The sequence below is a fragment of the Manacus vitellinus genome, unplaced genomic scaffold (assembly GCF_001715985.3).
Source record: "Manacus vitellinus isolate BGI_N305 unplaced genomic scaffold, ASM171598v3 scaffold_3_pilon, whole genome shotgun sequence".
In the NCBI taxonomy this organism is placed as follows: domain Eukaryota; kingdom Metazoa; phylum Chordata; class Aves; order Passeriformes; family Pipridae; genus Manacus; species Manacus vitellinus.
This window is the reverse complement of record NW_021940535.1, coordinates 28,198,377-28,215,043: the sequence shown is the minus strand read 5'-3', so window position 1 is coordinate 28,215,043 and position 16,667 is coordinate 28,198,377. Positions and strand designations below refer to the sequence as shown.

The following is a 16,667-nucleotide window of genomic DNA, read 5'->3' as shown; positions in this document are numbered from 1 at the left end:
GGTTGTGCTGTATTACAGCTGGCCGACTAATAAATTCCCATGGCAGATGAAGATCTGAGCTTATACTTCTCGAGTATTTTTCATACTGTAATGAAATAAAAGTCTTTGAAATAGACAAGAGACACATGCATGTGGTCTAGGCTGGCCAGAAGTGGGGGATTCCCATAGGGTTGTTATAACTGCTTTGCCTTACATGGAGCAGAATCCCAGACTCCAGGTGAGCATCCACAATATACCACCTTATAGACTACCTTAACTCTGCTTATAATGTAGAGTTCATTTCTTCTCTGTCCTTTTCTCTGAACTGGACAGCAGTGCCCCTCAGGAGGCTATTGCTATGATACAGCTGGCCAGCATAGCGGGAGGGTGTGGACGCTCCGTCTTCTACCATAGAAATAAGCAAAAAATGAGCCTGTGAATGTCCTGCTTCTAAAACTGCTTTATTTTGGTTTTAGTCTGAAATGAAGTATCAAATATGACCATTATGATGTGAATGAATGAATTTGAATTCTCTCTGTCTAACTCTCTACTTAGCAACTTCATTAACTGCTGTCTTTCTTAATTAATTTTTTATCAGATTTTGCTTCTATGGCTAAGCATGTCGGATGCCTGGAACCATTTCAGTTTTCAGTGAGAACCTCTGTTAACATGACTCAATCCCTTGTAAATGCAGACATGCACTCAGCAAATTTGATAAGCCCTGAAATGAATTTAGATGCATAAAGACGGTGAAGCAACCTAATCCTTCCTACAGAAGATAATATTTAAACAAATTTACTTCATTCAATGAAACACCTGGGCAAGTTTATTTAATATAGTCTTTGCATTTAATTATCCTTGCTGAAGGGGCACTTGCCATATTTCAAAATATGATTATTTTCTTTGGTATTAATTATTTTAAGATCCTCAAAGGGAACCTGGAGAAAAATAAAAAAAAGGAGGCTCTTAATTAACCTGAGCCACCAGAATCATCTTTTTGGAATAGGGAAGCTGGGATATGGGACTAAAAATAAACAGTACTTTAAAAATCAGACTCTCTACATGAATAATGAAGAATAGCTGTTAAAACCTGGAAAGAATTCTGTATGAACACATTGTTGCTAGGCATTAATATCAGAAAGGCACACTTCTACATTAAACCATCTTATGAATAAAATACAGAAATAGAAAAAATAATTCTGTGAAGAGCTCAGTGAGGTCAAAATTATTGGCAGAAGTCAAGGAAGTGCAAAATTATCATGTATCCGGAGAACAATACAGCCTAGAGTCAGCATCTTCTTTTCTTTCTTCCTTTTGCTCTTGTGGAGGTGGCATAAAGACAGCTATTCCTTTTGGGAAGAATTTATTCTGCAATATATTTCTGGCAAGTAGTTTTACCGCAAGTATTTTCACTGCACAATCTTCTTACCTTGTCACTTGCAAGAGGGAATGCCGTATGCAAAAACAGGAGATGCTGTTCTTCCCACCACAGCTGGAACTGCAAAAAGAGTGGGACTTGGATGTTGTTACTCTAGATAGCAAATAAACACACTATGGAACCTTGTGCATGAGTAATGAGATCACTACTTTTTTTGCAGCATTAGTACTACATGAAAGAATATTTGCAATATGGGTTTGCACAGAATGAATATAATTGTATGCATGTATCATCTAAAAGTTGCTTCGGTTGCCTAGGCACAAGAAGGAGAGCAACTGTGCGTGTTTGAGGATATTATTTAGTATTGCACTTCTAGGCTACTCTTGTTTTAATCATTTAATGGTACTATGCTACTTGAAAGTCTAAATGTAGTCTTGCAAAGATGGCATTACATGTGCCTTAATCTTTGCAAAAAGGCAGACAGCACTTCATGCTATCAGTAACAGGTTTGCCTCGTATTCTACTCCCTCTATGAACTGTATTGTTGGAATCCGAAACTCAGCTATCAGCAGAAAAGGAACTGATAGGATTATGTAGCAGGCCATGGACAGCAGGAGCTGGGAGAAACTCCTTACTCTGAGGAGCCTTATTAAAAGACTTGTTAACATTCAACCATGTTTGATTGTCCTGTCTCCTTCAGCAAGATATGGGAAGACTTTGCGATAATGTCATTAGATGACGTAGAAGCCCCTTTGTTCTCTCCCCTCCATGTGGTCCTTGCTACAGAAAATATTAACCACTTTGTGTAATTGGAGCAGCGAATTGTGTAATCATCTAGTTAGCATAATCTGTCCTGGATTAGCATAATCCATCCCTTAATTAGCATAACCTGTCCTCTTCATTAACATGTCCTGCCTCCAAGACTTTATATTGTGAAGTGAGTGTTAAATAAAGATTCCAGTTTTCACCCCCGACCTGGGATCATTTCGTTTTTGACCTTCACACTGTATGTTCCACACATTGCAGGTATGAAAAGGGATTAAAATCAGTTTTACAACAAAAGTGGCTTTGCCTTTTATTCTATCAATTACCAGGCAATTGCATAAATTTTGATTTTCAGTCGAAGTGAGTGTAGTTATCGAATCATACTACTGCTTCATCTAGAAAACAAATTAAGCTGTTTTATGCCGCTTGCTGAAAATACACTTGTTTTTCCCTTAGTTTTTTCAAAAGGCATGAGGTTTATTTCATTTTTCTGTGGAAACTTTCTGTTGGTGCTTATAATCTCCCTTTTTCACTATTGGTCAATCAAACTCATCTGAAAACACTCCACTGGGCTCCATCTTGGTGCTGAAAGTGTGTGCTTTCTCTGGGAAACTTTTAAAATTATAGAAAATGCTTGTGAAATATGGGAAATAATGAGAGAAAAAATGTTTCCTGATCATCTATGTTTGTGTTCTTTGCAACTAAAAATATTTTCATGATCAAACTGAAATATTTGTCACAGAATTGTATTTGAGCCCTATCCAGAGACAGCATGGCAAGGAACAAGTCCAGAGGAGGGCAATGAATATGCTCAGAGTGCTGGGGTACCTCCTTTGTGAAGCCAGGCTGAGAGAGCTGGGGCTGTTCATCCTGGAGAATAGAATGGTCTGGGATGAATTTAGGGCACCTTACAGTACCTAAAGGTCTCACAAGACAGCTGAAGAGGGACTTATGACAATGGCATGGAGCGACAGGATGTGGGGAAATGTCTTCAAAATGAAAAAGAGTATATTTAGATAAGATATCAGGAAGAAATTATTTACTGTGAGAGTGATGAGGCACTGGCACAGTTTGCTCAGAGAAGCTGTGGATGTCCCATCCCTAGAAGTGTTCAAGGCCAGCTTGTTTGGGGATACTAACAACCTGGTCAAGTGGAAGGTGTCCCTGCTCATGGCAGGGGGTTGGAACTAGATAATTTTAAGGTCCCTTCCAACCCAAGCCATTCTATGGTTCTGTGAAACCCAAGTTCCTCTCATCTGCAAGGTGACAGTGAGTTCAGTACGTCACTCCTCTGTCAAATCACCCTTCGAATATTGTGTCATGATATTCACACATAGCACCTTTAAAGGTGGAAGTGAATAGAAATTGGAGAGCCTGTAAGGCATCAAAGGGGGTAGGAGGTCAGAGCTGTGCTGTCCCAGAACTGGGTGGCAGGGCCAGCAACTGGTGGGTGTGCCACCAGGCCAGGTGCTAAAGTGGGCTTCTTGCCTGACGCATGGTGTGACTACCTGGTGGCTGGTCCTCTGCTGGCAGAGGCCTCTGCATCTGCAGACAGAATCAGTTAGGTTGGAAAAGACCTCTGAGATCACTGAGTTCAACCTATGATTGAACACCACCATGTCAACTAGACCATGGCACTAAGTGCCACGTCCAGTCTTTCCTTAAACACCTCCACCACTTCCCTGCCAGCCCATTCCAACATCTAATCATCCCTTTTGTGAAGAAATGCTTCCTAATGCCCGACCTAAACCTCCCATGGCGCAGCTCAAGACTGTGTCCTCCCGTCCTGTCGCAGGTTGCCTGGGAGAAGAGTCCACTCCGCACCTGCATACGACCAAGTTGTAGAGAGCGTTAAAGTCCTCCCTGAGCTTCCCCTTCTCCAGGGCCGGTTTCCTGCGTGCACTCCCGGCCCTGTCCGCACGGTGCCCCGCTGGGGTCACGGACACCAGGGGACTCCCTCCCGCCCTGACACGGCGCGGGGCGGCGGCGGGGGGGGGAGGCGGCGCTGGGGAGGAGGAGTGGGAAGGAAACGGAGAGGGTAAAAGCGTGCAGGGACGGGGGCTGAGAGGGGAGCGAGCGGAGAGTTGGCGGCCGAGGGGCGGGGAGCGGAGCGGGACGAACTGCCCGAGCTGGCGGCCGCCCGCCCGGGCCATGTCGCGGCGAGACGGCGGCGGGACGGGGCTGCCCGCCCGCTGCTCTGGCTGGCGCTGTGCGCGCTGTGCCCGCTGTGCCGCGGGAGCGCCCTGCCCTCAGGGCCCGGCCCGGCGCCTGCAGCCCCCGCTGCCGGCACGGCGGGCTCTGCCTCGGCAACGGCACCTGCCTCTGCTCCAAGGGCTACGAGGGCGAGCGCTGCCAGCACGGTACCGGTGCCCGGGGCGGCACGGCGGGGGTGGGACGCGCTGGGGTCCCTGGGCGCGTCTGAGTGCCAGCAGGGCTGGGCACAGGTACCTGTGTTCGCTCTGTCGTGAGAGCCTTCCTGCGAGTAATCCCTACGGGAAGGACTGAGGAGCTCGGGTTTGGATCTGGTGTGAGAGGTGGGTGGTTGGGTGACGGGGAGGGCGTAAATGAGGCGCGGTGGAAGAAGAGGGTAAAGACCCAGAGTTTTTGGTGGGTGAGGCAGTGATAGCAGACTGATAGAGCACAGCCAAGAGCCGGCGTGAAGAGCTCACCTGGGTGAGTAGACCCCGCCGTGGGGCAGTAGATCTTGTTTTACCACCTGAACGTTGGGTAAAGATCCACTTACTGGACAGACTTCTGCTGGCTTCCTTCTGTTGCTTTAGCTGTACATGCTTAAATACTTCCCTGGAAGTATTTAAGGAATCACAGAATCACGGTGGGCCCTATGATCCAGCAGCGGCATCCTAGAGCACGTGGCACAGGACGGTTCTTGAATGCTTTTAGAGGCCTGACGTCTTACTAAGCCTCAGCAATATTAAACTGGTATTTCTAAGTGCGATTAGTCGGGATAGTACTAACAAAAAGATCAACAAAATGAGTAGAAAGTAGGTTGTGTTCTGGATTTCTTTTTATTTAGAATAGGTTGTGGTTTTAAAAGTACTGGACTTTACTTCCTAGATGTTACCCGACCCACAGAGTCACTTGTACATCCCATTTCCATGGTAGGAGGTGTAAAACTAAGGTGAACTGAAGTCTGTGCCTGTTGGTTTCCAAGGGGAGACAAAGTATTTTTTGAAAATGTCACCCAATATGCAAAAACGAACATCATGAAGAAGAGTTTTAGTTTAAACCCTGTTTAATGTAATATGTCTGATTTATAAATACTTTCTTTTAAAGTTTAACTGCAGAGCTTGTGGGTATTAATTGCTAAAAACACTCAATGTCAGGAGTTCCTTTGCTTCACATGCTGTCCATATGTGACGACATGATATAATTTGTACAGTATTTGTTCTAATTTTCAATGTCCTTCATTTAAAATGTGCTTTTTTTTTTAACTCTGAGATGAGATGCTGAAAATTTCATTCAGTTCTGTAATCATTCATAGAGTGTTGTTTCATTTGGAGGCTGTGGCTAGCAGGTAGTGACAAATGATGTGTAGCCAATGTGTTGTGTAGTGGAGATTAAAAACTATGCTGTATGAACTGTTCCAAACAACGGTTGGATTCTAGACATTTTTGGGTTTTGGGGAGAAGTGAAAGATTGTTGGAGATGGAGATCCATTTTTGAACTAGACAGGTGAACTGTCTGGAATTGTTAAGGGAACCACTGAATCCTTGTTCTCATAAAGTCATCATTGTAGAAAAAAAATGGATAAATGAAGCTTCATCCCCTGTTCTGTCAAGAAAACTGAACTGAAAACTGTGAAATGACACAGAAATAGATTTTTTCTTAAATTGAGAGCTCATTTCCAATGAACCAAGAGCATCTGGTAAAACAGTTAAGGAGAACTGAGCACAGGCTGGTTCTTTCGTACGTCTCTGTCCTTTATTTGCCTGCAAATACTCATTCTACAGGTACTAATGTGAAAAATCCTGTGTTCTTCAGTTGGGTTGCTTCAGAGTGCTATATGAGAACAAAATCAGTGTAGTGTTACTCACTGCTCATCTTTTGCCTTTTCTTCCCTCTCTTTCAGACTTTTCACCCATCCAGTCAAAGGATAAAGCAATGTGATGTAGAGAACTGCAGTTAACTCAGATGAGACTCTCAGAAACACATGGGTTTCTAAAATCTGTGTGTGAATAAAAAATGTTTTCTCAGACACCAGGGCTGATTCAGGAATGATTATGAGTAGCAAGGAGGTCTGTGTGATAGGTAATTGATTTGCAATCTGACTGGATTTATCCAGAATTTTGCAAAATCAAAATGTTTATTTGCACCTTATCCAGGCTGTCCAAGCTGTCAGCAGTGAAAAAGTTGCAGGATCTGTGATGACCATAGGTGTTTTTCTCACAGCAGATAATTACAATTATGAGAAAAGTTACGTGTATCTCAGATGATTTCTAAACTAAACACTGTACCTTTCAGAAAAGTCTCTGAGAGACCAGCTGAGGAAAAAAAAAAAGAGGATGGGGGAGAAAGAAATGGTGATTTACTTCTGGAGACTTTTTAGAGAAGAGGTGTAAGGAACTGAGCATGTAGTTTTTCTGGAGAGGTACACAAGCAACTCAGGTATGTAGGAATCCAGTAAAGAGAAAAAAGTTGGATATTTCATCTTAAGAATCAGAAGATCCCACTGAAGTTGCAGCATTTTTTTATAAAATCATTTCTTCTTATCACCTATTTTCTCACTTGTCATTTCTTGACTTTAGTTATCAAAAGCTTTTTTGGCAGTCCAGCTGTGCTCCTTCATCACTCTTTAATATGGCTCTTTCTTCTGCCTGTTCTGTCTAGGGTCCAAAAGATTGCTTAGTTTTGAATGTTTAAAAGCTTCATAGGGTGGAGTGCTCTCTGTGTTATTTCACCTGATTGGCAATGTAGGATGACATGACAAATATATCATAGGAAATACGAAGACAACTGCAAGTATACTAATGTGCAAATTTCTTATGTATTTAAGCAATAACTTAAGTAATCTTCACATATATTTATCCAAGCTGTCTTTACTGTCTGTCTTACAGCTACATGTTATCCAAAATGCAAAAATGGTGGGGAGTGCCTCCGACCTGGAAAATGCAGATGTCCACCTGGATATGGAGGTAGATACTGTCATAAAGGTAAGACCCAAAAAAGTCGTAGCTTTGAAAGACAAGAAGTTTGAAAACAGACTAAATTAATTTGGGACTCCTCAAGTCCTGGATCTAATACACTTTGAAATAATGACCTTACTTTCTGTAAACCTATGACCTTACTGTCAAGACATGCATGGCCTAGAGGATCTGCATGCTTGCAGGAGGATGGGATGGAGTACATCTACTGAAATGCGTTGTGAGAATCTGAGCAATTTTTTTCGCTTAGAAAATACCATGTTTATGTGTTACATAAATATTCTATTTAACTTTGTAACAGATTCTTTCTAAATAATTTAATGAAATGGCTTGCATAGATACATATTTCTGCATTAAGTGGTTGAAACTTTTGTGTAGTATCTGCAAGGCTGTAATATTGATGGCAAGTCACTAAAGACATGTGTGGCAATGTATTGTTGAGAGGTAGTAGGAGATGACAGAGATGAGGAGTAGCAAAGACCAATTTTTATGGTTTTGTGAAGTCTATTTAATATATGTGTGGTTTGGAAGAGGCAATCCAAGAAAACATTGTTATGTTGTTATGAACTGATCGGACTACTGATAACTCGAGTTCTGGGAGAAAAGGGGAAGCAAACTTGAAATAGTTTTAGGGAAAAATGATGCAGTAGGCAAGATATCTCCAGAAAGGGAAGAAAAAAGGAAGTGTTGCTTTCCTTTCAGAAGAAAAGCCTCAATGTGGCACCTAGAAATTTTTAGAAGTTTTTTTTGAAAGGACACTGGTAAATTAGTTGGGCAGTCGTTAGTGTGCTGAGAACTTAATAAACATTCTGTCTCACTATGGTCATAGCAACTAGCAACACCTCACAGGGTTCTCTGTTTATGCTTGATGTTTATTTTGGGGGCATTTTCTTTACGTCCTTCCAATGCGTAATAGCTACCAAGAGTTTACTTGGAATGTAAACTGGGTACTTGGGGAAGGAACTCAACTAGCTTCTGCAGCTTTCTGGAGCCTTGGTGTGGATGGGTTGTTTTGGCTTGGTGAGGTTTTTTGTTTGTTTATTTTTTTCATAAAGCTGTATTTGATATTTTATGAAGAAAGTGTGAGCTGAGTACTTAACATGGTAACATCTATCTAAGTCTGCAGAAGCTTAAACTATAGCTCTGGGATGTTAACTAGACTGAATAAGAATTCAGCTGCCAGTGATAATAATTTAATATCAAAATTGTTAACATTATAGAAGAATAGAAAAGATAAGAAGGTATCTTCTGATGAAAATCTGTATAACACAGTTACTGTTACATAATGCATTGGGAAAGAACTATTCAGTTTGAGTGGACATAACAGTGTTGACAGCAATGAGGCATGGTCAGCTTAATTTTCAAGCAAAAGAATTTTTAGCTTTTTCTTAAATGTCTTAAAAGCCAACTGAAAGTGTAGCTTTGTGGAATCTTGACAGGGACCCCTCAAGAAAGGGGAACTTGATATTCTTACAAGAGTCTAAATCAGAAACAAGGTGAGTGATACTACTTAAATAGAAAAAAGCAGAGTGAGGATTCAGTTTATGCTAATACTACAGCTTAGACTTGGATTAGTATCTGAGTAAAAGTCCTTCTTGTATTTGCCAATAATGCCAAGGTCGCAGGTTCGATCTCTGTACAGGCCATTCACTTAAGAGTTGGACTCAGTGATCCTTGTGGGTCCCTTCCAACTCAGAATATTCTGTGATTCTGCTATCAGGTTATCCCTGTAAGGCAAAGGTAAGGCTTGTGTTCACCTTGTACAAACTTGTGTGTGGGGCAGTGTGCTATTACAGAATCACACAGAATCATAGAATGGGTGATGTTGGAAGGGACCTCTGGAGGTCATAATTTCCAACCTCCCTGCTCAAACCAGCTGCCAAGGACCAGGCAGTTCCTCCTTGCCTTTCTAGAAGATTGGAGTGATATTTGCATTCATCCAATCTTGAGGCACTTCTTCCAGTTACCAAAATCAATCAAACACCATCAATATTAAATACATTAACTTGGGTAATGTGACAAAGAAATATGCAAACAAACTTTGAAGAGCTTTTCCAGCTATTCTGGAGTTGACTTGTTTGTCCTTGCATGTTTAGTATTTGTGCCAAAAATCTGTTAGCTCAAAACTTGTGGTTGAACAGAGATTTGGCCTTTTTTTTCCTACAAATTATCAAGCAGACATCCCAACTGTCCATTTTTATAATGAAGCATAGTTGTTCCTCTTCAATGCGGTGAAGGTGGTGTATAATTTACATTCATACTTGTGAAAGGAAGCATTTGATTGTACAGAAGAATGATTGTGCTGCTTTTCAAAGATGTTGCTCACCACAGTTGATACCAATCATATGTCTGGCATAAATAATGCTTCATTAATGAGGCCTGCAGGGCTTTGTTGTGTGGAACAGTTCTGAAATGAGGAGGCTGGTTTAGATAATTGGCATTTAGGAAGGCACTGCTTAGGTTCATTTGTCAAAGTAATATCCATTTCTCTTCTTCCTCTTGTTATATGTAGGTCCTGTCAGGTAAGGAAATACGTACATCCTTGACCACAGGTTATTGGTGTACCAGCTGTGATTTGGCAAGTTTGATATGAATGTGCATGTTAGTAGTTCCTGTGGTGTAGTTGATGAACAGTGGTGTAGCTGGTGAGCAGTTGGCTCACAGCTGGGAGGGGAGGAGCTGTGCCATAGCAATAATACTCTCAGGCTAAATGCTCAATAAGCTTTTAAGCATATGCCTAATTTTAACTGCTTTTTGAGGTGGCATTTGCAGTTGTGGTTCTGTCATCCTCACTCATTCCTTAGAGAACTGTGCCTTGCTCTGAAAAGTCATTGCAGATGTGATAAAACAAGCAGTTGATGCTAGACCACCTGTTTAAAGATAATGATTTGAAGTCCTGTTCTGCTTCTGAAATGCACGGCGTATGCTGTCTTCTGCAGTAAGCTGTGAAGGAGGCTGTCAAAATGGTGGGGAATGCGTCTCTGTCAATGGAGTTGTGAAGTGCCTTTGTGCTTCTGGCTGGACAGGATCAAGATGCCAAGAAGGTGGGTATCTACATTCATGAAAATATTTATATTGATTAAAAATAAAACTGCAGTAACAAAAACATTTTAAAAGTATTAAGAGACTAATAACTATGGAAATGTCATTGCATTACTACAGAAATGAGTGACCTACATTATTGGTACATACTCAGGTAAAATCATGTGAAATTATTTTGCATTAGGTGTACATCTGTTAAGATTTAAACCAAAAATCTTAACACAATACATAAGTACTTTTTTTTTTCCATTTTCATGGTCCGGGAAGTGCTTTTGGAGCTATACCAGCTGAGTATCTGGCCTGGAAGAAAATGCGTTTTGCTATTTTGATTTGTATCATCCTGAATCTTTCATTCTGTCAGAATTCTTTTATATCAGTTTTGTAAATCCTGCTGACTTATCCATTCTTTTTCTTCTAGCAATTTGTCCTCAAGGTTGTCGGAATAATGGAGCTTGTGTGGCTCCTGGGATTTGTAGCTGTCCAGCTGGATGGGTCGGTGGAGCATGTCACTTAGGTAAATGACTTCTGACATTTTTCATTTATCCTTTCCTCTGCTTGTTTGATTTACCAATATAGTGTTCAAATCCTCAGTGCCTAACAAAGCTTCTAGGGAAGTATCTTAGAATAGTAACTGAGAGCTGCTTCAGCATACTGGGGCTCTTACAAGTATGGCTTTTTAATTTGGTCAAAAACACAGAATTTTTCCACTTTTACAGAGATTCAGATTTTGGTTGCCACCAAATTAATTACTTGATATGTCTTGTCCGTATTTCTGAAATATTTTTTATGTACTGAGACCCTAGAATAAAGAACTGAAAATAACCATTACAGAAATACTATTGCTACTGGTGTGGGTTAGAAACTTCATTAAATTCTATGGACGTACAAAACTGAAACTTGATTCTGACTTTGAGGATAAGTTGGCAGAATCAATTCCAGGTGCTCTTAGAATTCTGAGTAAGAGAATTCTGTAGTCAGTATTAGTACTAACACTCTTGCTGAACAAACACTGGCATTTTTACAAATTTTGATTCACAAAAGCAGATGATTATAAAGTCTTTAATCTACTCTTCGTGGGCCTTGTATGCTTGTAGCAGCACTGCCCTGATGTTTAAAGCTCATGTAAACATTGGTTTTAAACTGGATATTGTGGGTGCAAGGTCTCTGAATTAAGTCCTCTGCATTTGAAGTTTTTGTGTGGCTGTAGGAATCTAGTGTTAGTTCTTCTGCAATATATATGTTCAAGCAAACATTAACAAATAATACTTTGATGTTCCCATTTGACCATGCAAATCCTTATCCTTTGTATTTGTCAGTGTCTTGAGATAGAGCCAATAAAAGCCAACTGTGGGAGATGCAAAGAACTTGTAAAATGCTTAGCTCCATTCCCTGCAGCTGCAATAGTGGTAGAAGTGGTCAGGTTCTTAATGTCAAAATCACTGTTCTTGAACTAACTAGGTCTGCATTGTTTGACTTCTGTTGGTGCAGATGCTCATAAGCAAATTGCAGCTCCTGGCTTGTTAACTGAACTGATGTGTAGCTAGGGGACAGCTGAAGCTCAGCCCTCCTCTGCCCTTCCTGTGGGGGAACAGAAAGTGGTGACTCTTTTCTCATGCATATGGATCCAAGAACTCGCTTAAATAAGTTTCAGCAAGAATTTTTATTGTTCTCTCACTTTCATGGAAGCATCCATCTCGAAAACAGCCCATGCTTTAAAGAACAGAAATTATAGTATTTTAAAAGGGAAATGGAGCATGAATAAGACTAGACATACTGTGCCTGTATTCCAGTGAAGGCCATGATGCCATAAATTGAGAGGCATTGCTTTTCAGTTCTTCCATTATGCTGTTATTTATACTGTCCCAATGCAGTCACCAGGGAACAATTCTGCTACCACAGTGAGAAGAAAAATGATCCTGTATTGTGCTGAAGACATACTGTGTATCTGGTGTCTCATTTCAGCTGTATGTAAACTACCCTGTCAACACGGAGGGAAGTGCATAGCTCCAAACGTGTGCAGATGTCGACTGCCATACTCTGGTCTACAGTGCACAAAGAAAAGGAAGGAATGAAGCAACTTCAGCAAAGATAAGCTGCTTTATTTTTTTTTTTTTTTACATAACCATCCAGAGATGAAGTCTGCAGAAGTGGGGGACCTTAAAATAAACATGGTAACTAACTGATTTCAAGTAGCTTTTTGTCCTCACTATATTAAGTAAATGCTTTTCTATATGAAAGTGTCGCTGATTGTAACAAAGTTGTTTTAAGTATTCAACTGTGTGTAGTGTATGGCACATTTTCTTCTGTTCCCATTTTTTCTTAATAAGCAGAAGTGTTATGTCTTGGTTGATACAGCTGACCTTGAAATAAAATTTGTTCTTCAAATCAAGTACTTCAGAATAGATCTATGCTCTTCTTTTTGATTTTTCTCCCTTTGACTAGAATTATTGTGTTCTATTAATTATGTGTGTTTTAAAAAGCATATGAAACAAAAAGCCCTCAATTCAGATCATCAGAAGTGATTGTTAGTTCAGTGATAATTTCACTTCAGTGAGTTGCAAGAGGAAATTTGCAGTTTGTGTCTTTTTGGAACATTACCAATCTGCAAAGCATCTTATTTAAATCCTGGTTATCACTTAATGTCTGCTTGCCCCTTCCCCCAATCAGATCTGGATCTTGATCAGTTAAGCAGTGTTTTAAAAAAACCCACAACCAAAACCAAAGAAACACAGTACTCATTCAGACAATTCTGCTGTTACTTTCTAAAAGCTTAATCCATACTGATACTCTAAAAGAGTCCTTATCTTGACTACTTCTACAGTCATGTTATCTGATCATCTCTCAACTTCCAATTATTTCTTCTCCTTATCCCAGTGAGATAGGGAAATGTGTTTTTCTTCTGGAGACATTGATAATTCTTTTCCATTCAAGACTGTGTTGTTATAGGAGCAGTGCAATGGGAGGCTACAGACTGGCAGTGAGGAGAAGCTGTGCCTGTCACAAATCACCTGTGTGGAACATGTTGAGGCCTCCCTTCTGGAGATATTCCCATGTGGCCTTATTTAGATTTTGCAGCCTTTTGGTCAGGTTGCATATTGGACTGAGACTCCTATGTCCATTGTTCCATGCCTAACTTGTGCTGTTGCTTGAATGCTGCAGTTGAGAAAGGTTTTGCCAAAACATGTGAGTTGAATCAGTCAACTTTCTGAATTATGCTCAGATGAATTATTTTTTTGAGAGAGATAGTTTGGTTTTCATTGTCTTCTAGGTGAAACTGGAATTTTTGATGGGAGAATTTTAGCTATGCATCACTTTAGTCCAATTGTTGGAATAACATTTTAACTTTGTATAAACTCCCTTACCAGAACATGCAGTAGCTCTCATGGGCAGAGTGACTTATATGGGCATGTTTCTCCAGGGATTACAAGTCACTGAGCAAATAGGCAAGGGTAATGGGTCTTTTCAGTTACCAGCCTTCTCTAAAAGAGAGAACCCAAGCATGCAGGGAGCAAATGAAAGGCAAGGGTGTAGTTCATGAGACTCCTGTTTTCTTGTTATGAGCAATTGCTGTGTGGCACAGTCGAGCTTTCCTCTGCCCTTGCTTTAGAGGCTGTTGCATTTAGTTCAGACAAACCATGCTGCAGGCATGTTGTGCAGGATTTGTTCCCGGAGACAGAGGACCACATAAGAGAAGTGCATGGTTTCTATGCTGCTTGTGCTGTGATACACTGTCTATTTCACACCTGCTAGTAAAAAAAGTGATTTTCATGCATGAAACAAGATGATTTATCAGTGGTTCTGAAGTAGGCTTGATGATGATGAAATTCAGTGTCACAGTTCATTACAATAATCATGCCATAATTTAGAAATTTAGGAGTTGAATACCTTAGGTGACATACTGTTTGCAGGGGAGTGAAGGGAAAAAAATTACTTACATCAGACCAAAGATTTAGAGTAAATGAGCAGAACTATGTAAATACAAAGAGGCATCATATCTCAGTATTATTCCCAAAAGACTGACTTTGACTGGTACAGACAAAACTGACAGTAATGGTGACTAGAAGCTGAAAGAGATCTTGACATTGTTAGGAGTAAAAGGAGCAGTCAGTGAGAGATGTATAATTGGTGTTTCTGAGCAGGCCAAAACAAATGTTAATTTAATTAATTTCTTCTTTAGAAATGACTGAAATAAGTAAACAGTAGTTTGATATCACACAGAAAGTAGTCATATTTTAGAAATACTGCTTGAATGTAGCACCATCTACTGGCTACAGGGTTTTTCATGGTTTTTTTTGTTTTGTTAAGTATAATTTTTCTTTATAATTCAATTAAATTTTAAGTGAGAATAAAAGAGACAGTCCAGGTCCCCACATTATTTCCACATTCCACATACATTTACTAAAAGAACTGTCAGTAAGTCTTGTCTTTTTTTTGTTTTCCACTCGCTGGAGGATTGAATGTACAAGTTACAGAATGTAGTTTTTGGAGATACATGTGTCTTTCTGTGGGAAGCAAGTCATGCATGCAGCTCAAAGATCAAGAAAAACTATACAGAACATATTAGCTCTCTTACTTATTAGAGCTAATTGTAACTATAGTTAGTAGGATGCTCTGTTTTTCACTATAAACAACTGGAAAAATTCTAGGGATATTGCACTGGTTCATTTTTGATACTCTGTCTTTTAAGAGTGTGCGTGGAAGTGTGAGAAGTGCTTCTTCTTTCTAATTTACTTACACTCACATTTCACCATTTATATTTTCTCTTTCACTCTTAAGTGATTGTGGCAAGAATTGATTTAAGTGATTTATCTGTAAAATATCATTTACTGGCTAAACAGAGCTGTGGGCGGAAGTTGGATAAAATGACCTGACACCACCATGTGACACCTTTAATGTGACAGAAACAGCATAAACATCTTTAGTTGTTAGTAACACTTTCTAACCTCTACATTTGGGTTTGTATATCTACCCAGATGTTATGTTTTATTGAGAATCTAAACTTTGTATCTTCCCATTTGGACTAGTAATGGAGTTGATGCAACCAATTTGTCAAGTACCTTCAGTTTTTATACCTATTTACTTTAGGGTTTGTGCTGATTCTTCTTTATAAGTTTGCTTTTTGTAAATGGAGATGTTAACTTGCTTCTCTTCACAGCTCTGAGAACATGTAATTAACTTTTGTAAAAAGAAAGAGCCTTTCTCATGGGGCCCACTTGTGGTTTTATTGTTAAATCGCAGCCAACATGGCTGGCTGTGGTATCTCCTGTGATACGAGTCCTTCCTTTAGAAAGCATTAATTGTACTGCATTTTAAAGATCTTTTCAAGATCAGGGACAAAAGTCAATCTGCACTTGGGAGAATTTCTGCTGGCCTGAAGAGCAACTGTAGTACAACCTAGTAATAAATGGATGATGTACATAGGTACCTTGCAGCACTCTTTAGTGTCTAAAGAAATTATGCAAGAAAATTCAGTGAAGGTGCCTGTGTTGTGCATAATGTGCTAAAGGTCACTGCAAGATCTTCAGTTTGGCACAAGTGGGCATTCGTTCCATCATATCGGAATTGTGTGAACTCCAGCACTATGCAGCCCTTCTCTCCCTGTCCCAAATCCCCTAAATCTTTGGGGCTTAATTTCAGATTGCAAGTTTAGAACAATCTTGTTAATCTCAGTACACAAGCACTCTCTATGCTTCTGCCTCTTCTTGCTGCACTGAGCAATTTTGCTGCATTGTTGCAATGTGCTTTTTAATTACAGTGAATTCTGTTTCACGTGTATGATGGACAATGTAGTAACAAAATAGTTTCAACTAATCACATAATTTCTGGACAGTTTTGAAGTAGCTGTCTGGCCTTTTGCATGTACTAATAATTTTTCTGCACCATGTGTTTGCTGGAAAATAGCACAGTTTAGCACTGAGCATTTTTAGCTACTATAGCAAAACTCTGGATGTGCTTTTGTTCACACAGCTTGTGTTTGGAAAATGTGAACAAAATAATTTCTACCTTTAGAACCATTGAAAATAAGTGGGAAATACTAAAAGTTATGATAAAAAACCCCTTTATTCAGCCTGAAATCCTAGAATGCACATACATATTAAGTTTTGTGAACAGAGGGTTGCAGAAACTCATTAACCAAAATACTATTAGCAGTGTTCCAGACAGATGTTCTCTTTCTCTTTAGCACAGTACCTCTGTAACTGACATGTGGAATAGGGGTGATTACAATATGAGATTATGTGTGATCCTGGTGTGTTTGCACTTTAAAAACATTTTCAGAACCTTATGTATTCAAAGTATCATCCTGAGGCATCAGTTCCAAGAGCTAGTCAGGTTTTGTTCAT

General features: G+C 40.0%; 1 protein-coding gene across 1 annotated transcript; it reads left to right on the top strand.

Annotated features, from left to right (window-relative positions):
• The first annotated feature begins 1,428 nt into the window (after nucleotides 1-1,428).
• On the top strand, nucleotides 1,429-12,715 carry LOC108640162 (von Willebrand factor D and EGF domain-containing protein-like). The gene is made up of 6 exons (XM_029961778.1): nucleotides 1,429-1,488; nucleotides 4,191-4,482; nucleotides 7,198-7,293; nucleotides 10,224-10,328; nucleotides 10,745-10,840; nucleotides 12,289-12,715. Exons 1-6 carry the CDS (start codon nucleotides 1,429-1,431, stop codon nucleotides 12,396-12,398), a joined length of 759 nt encoding a protein of 252 aa, XP_029817638.1. The 3' UTR covers nucleotides 12,399-12,715.
• The last annotated feature ends 3,952 nt before the right edge of the window (nucleotides 12,716-16,667 follow it).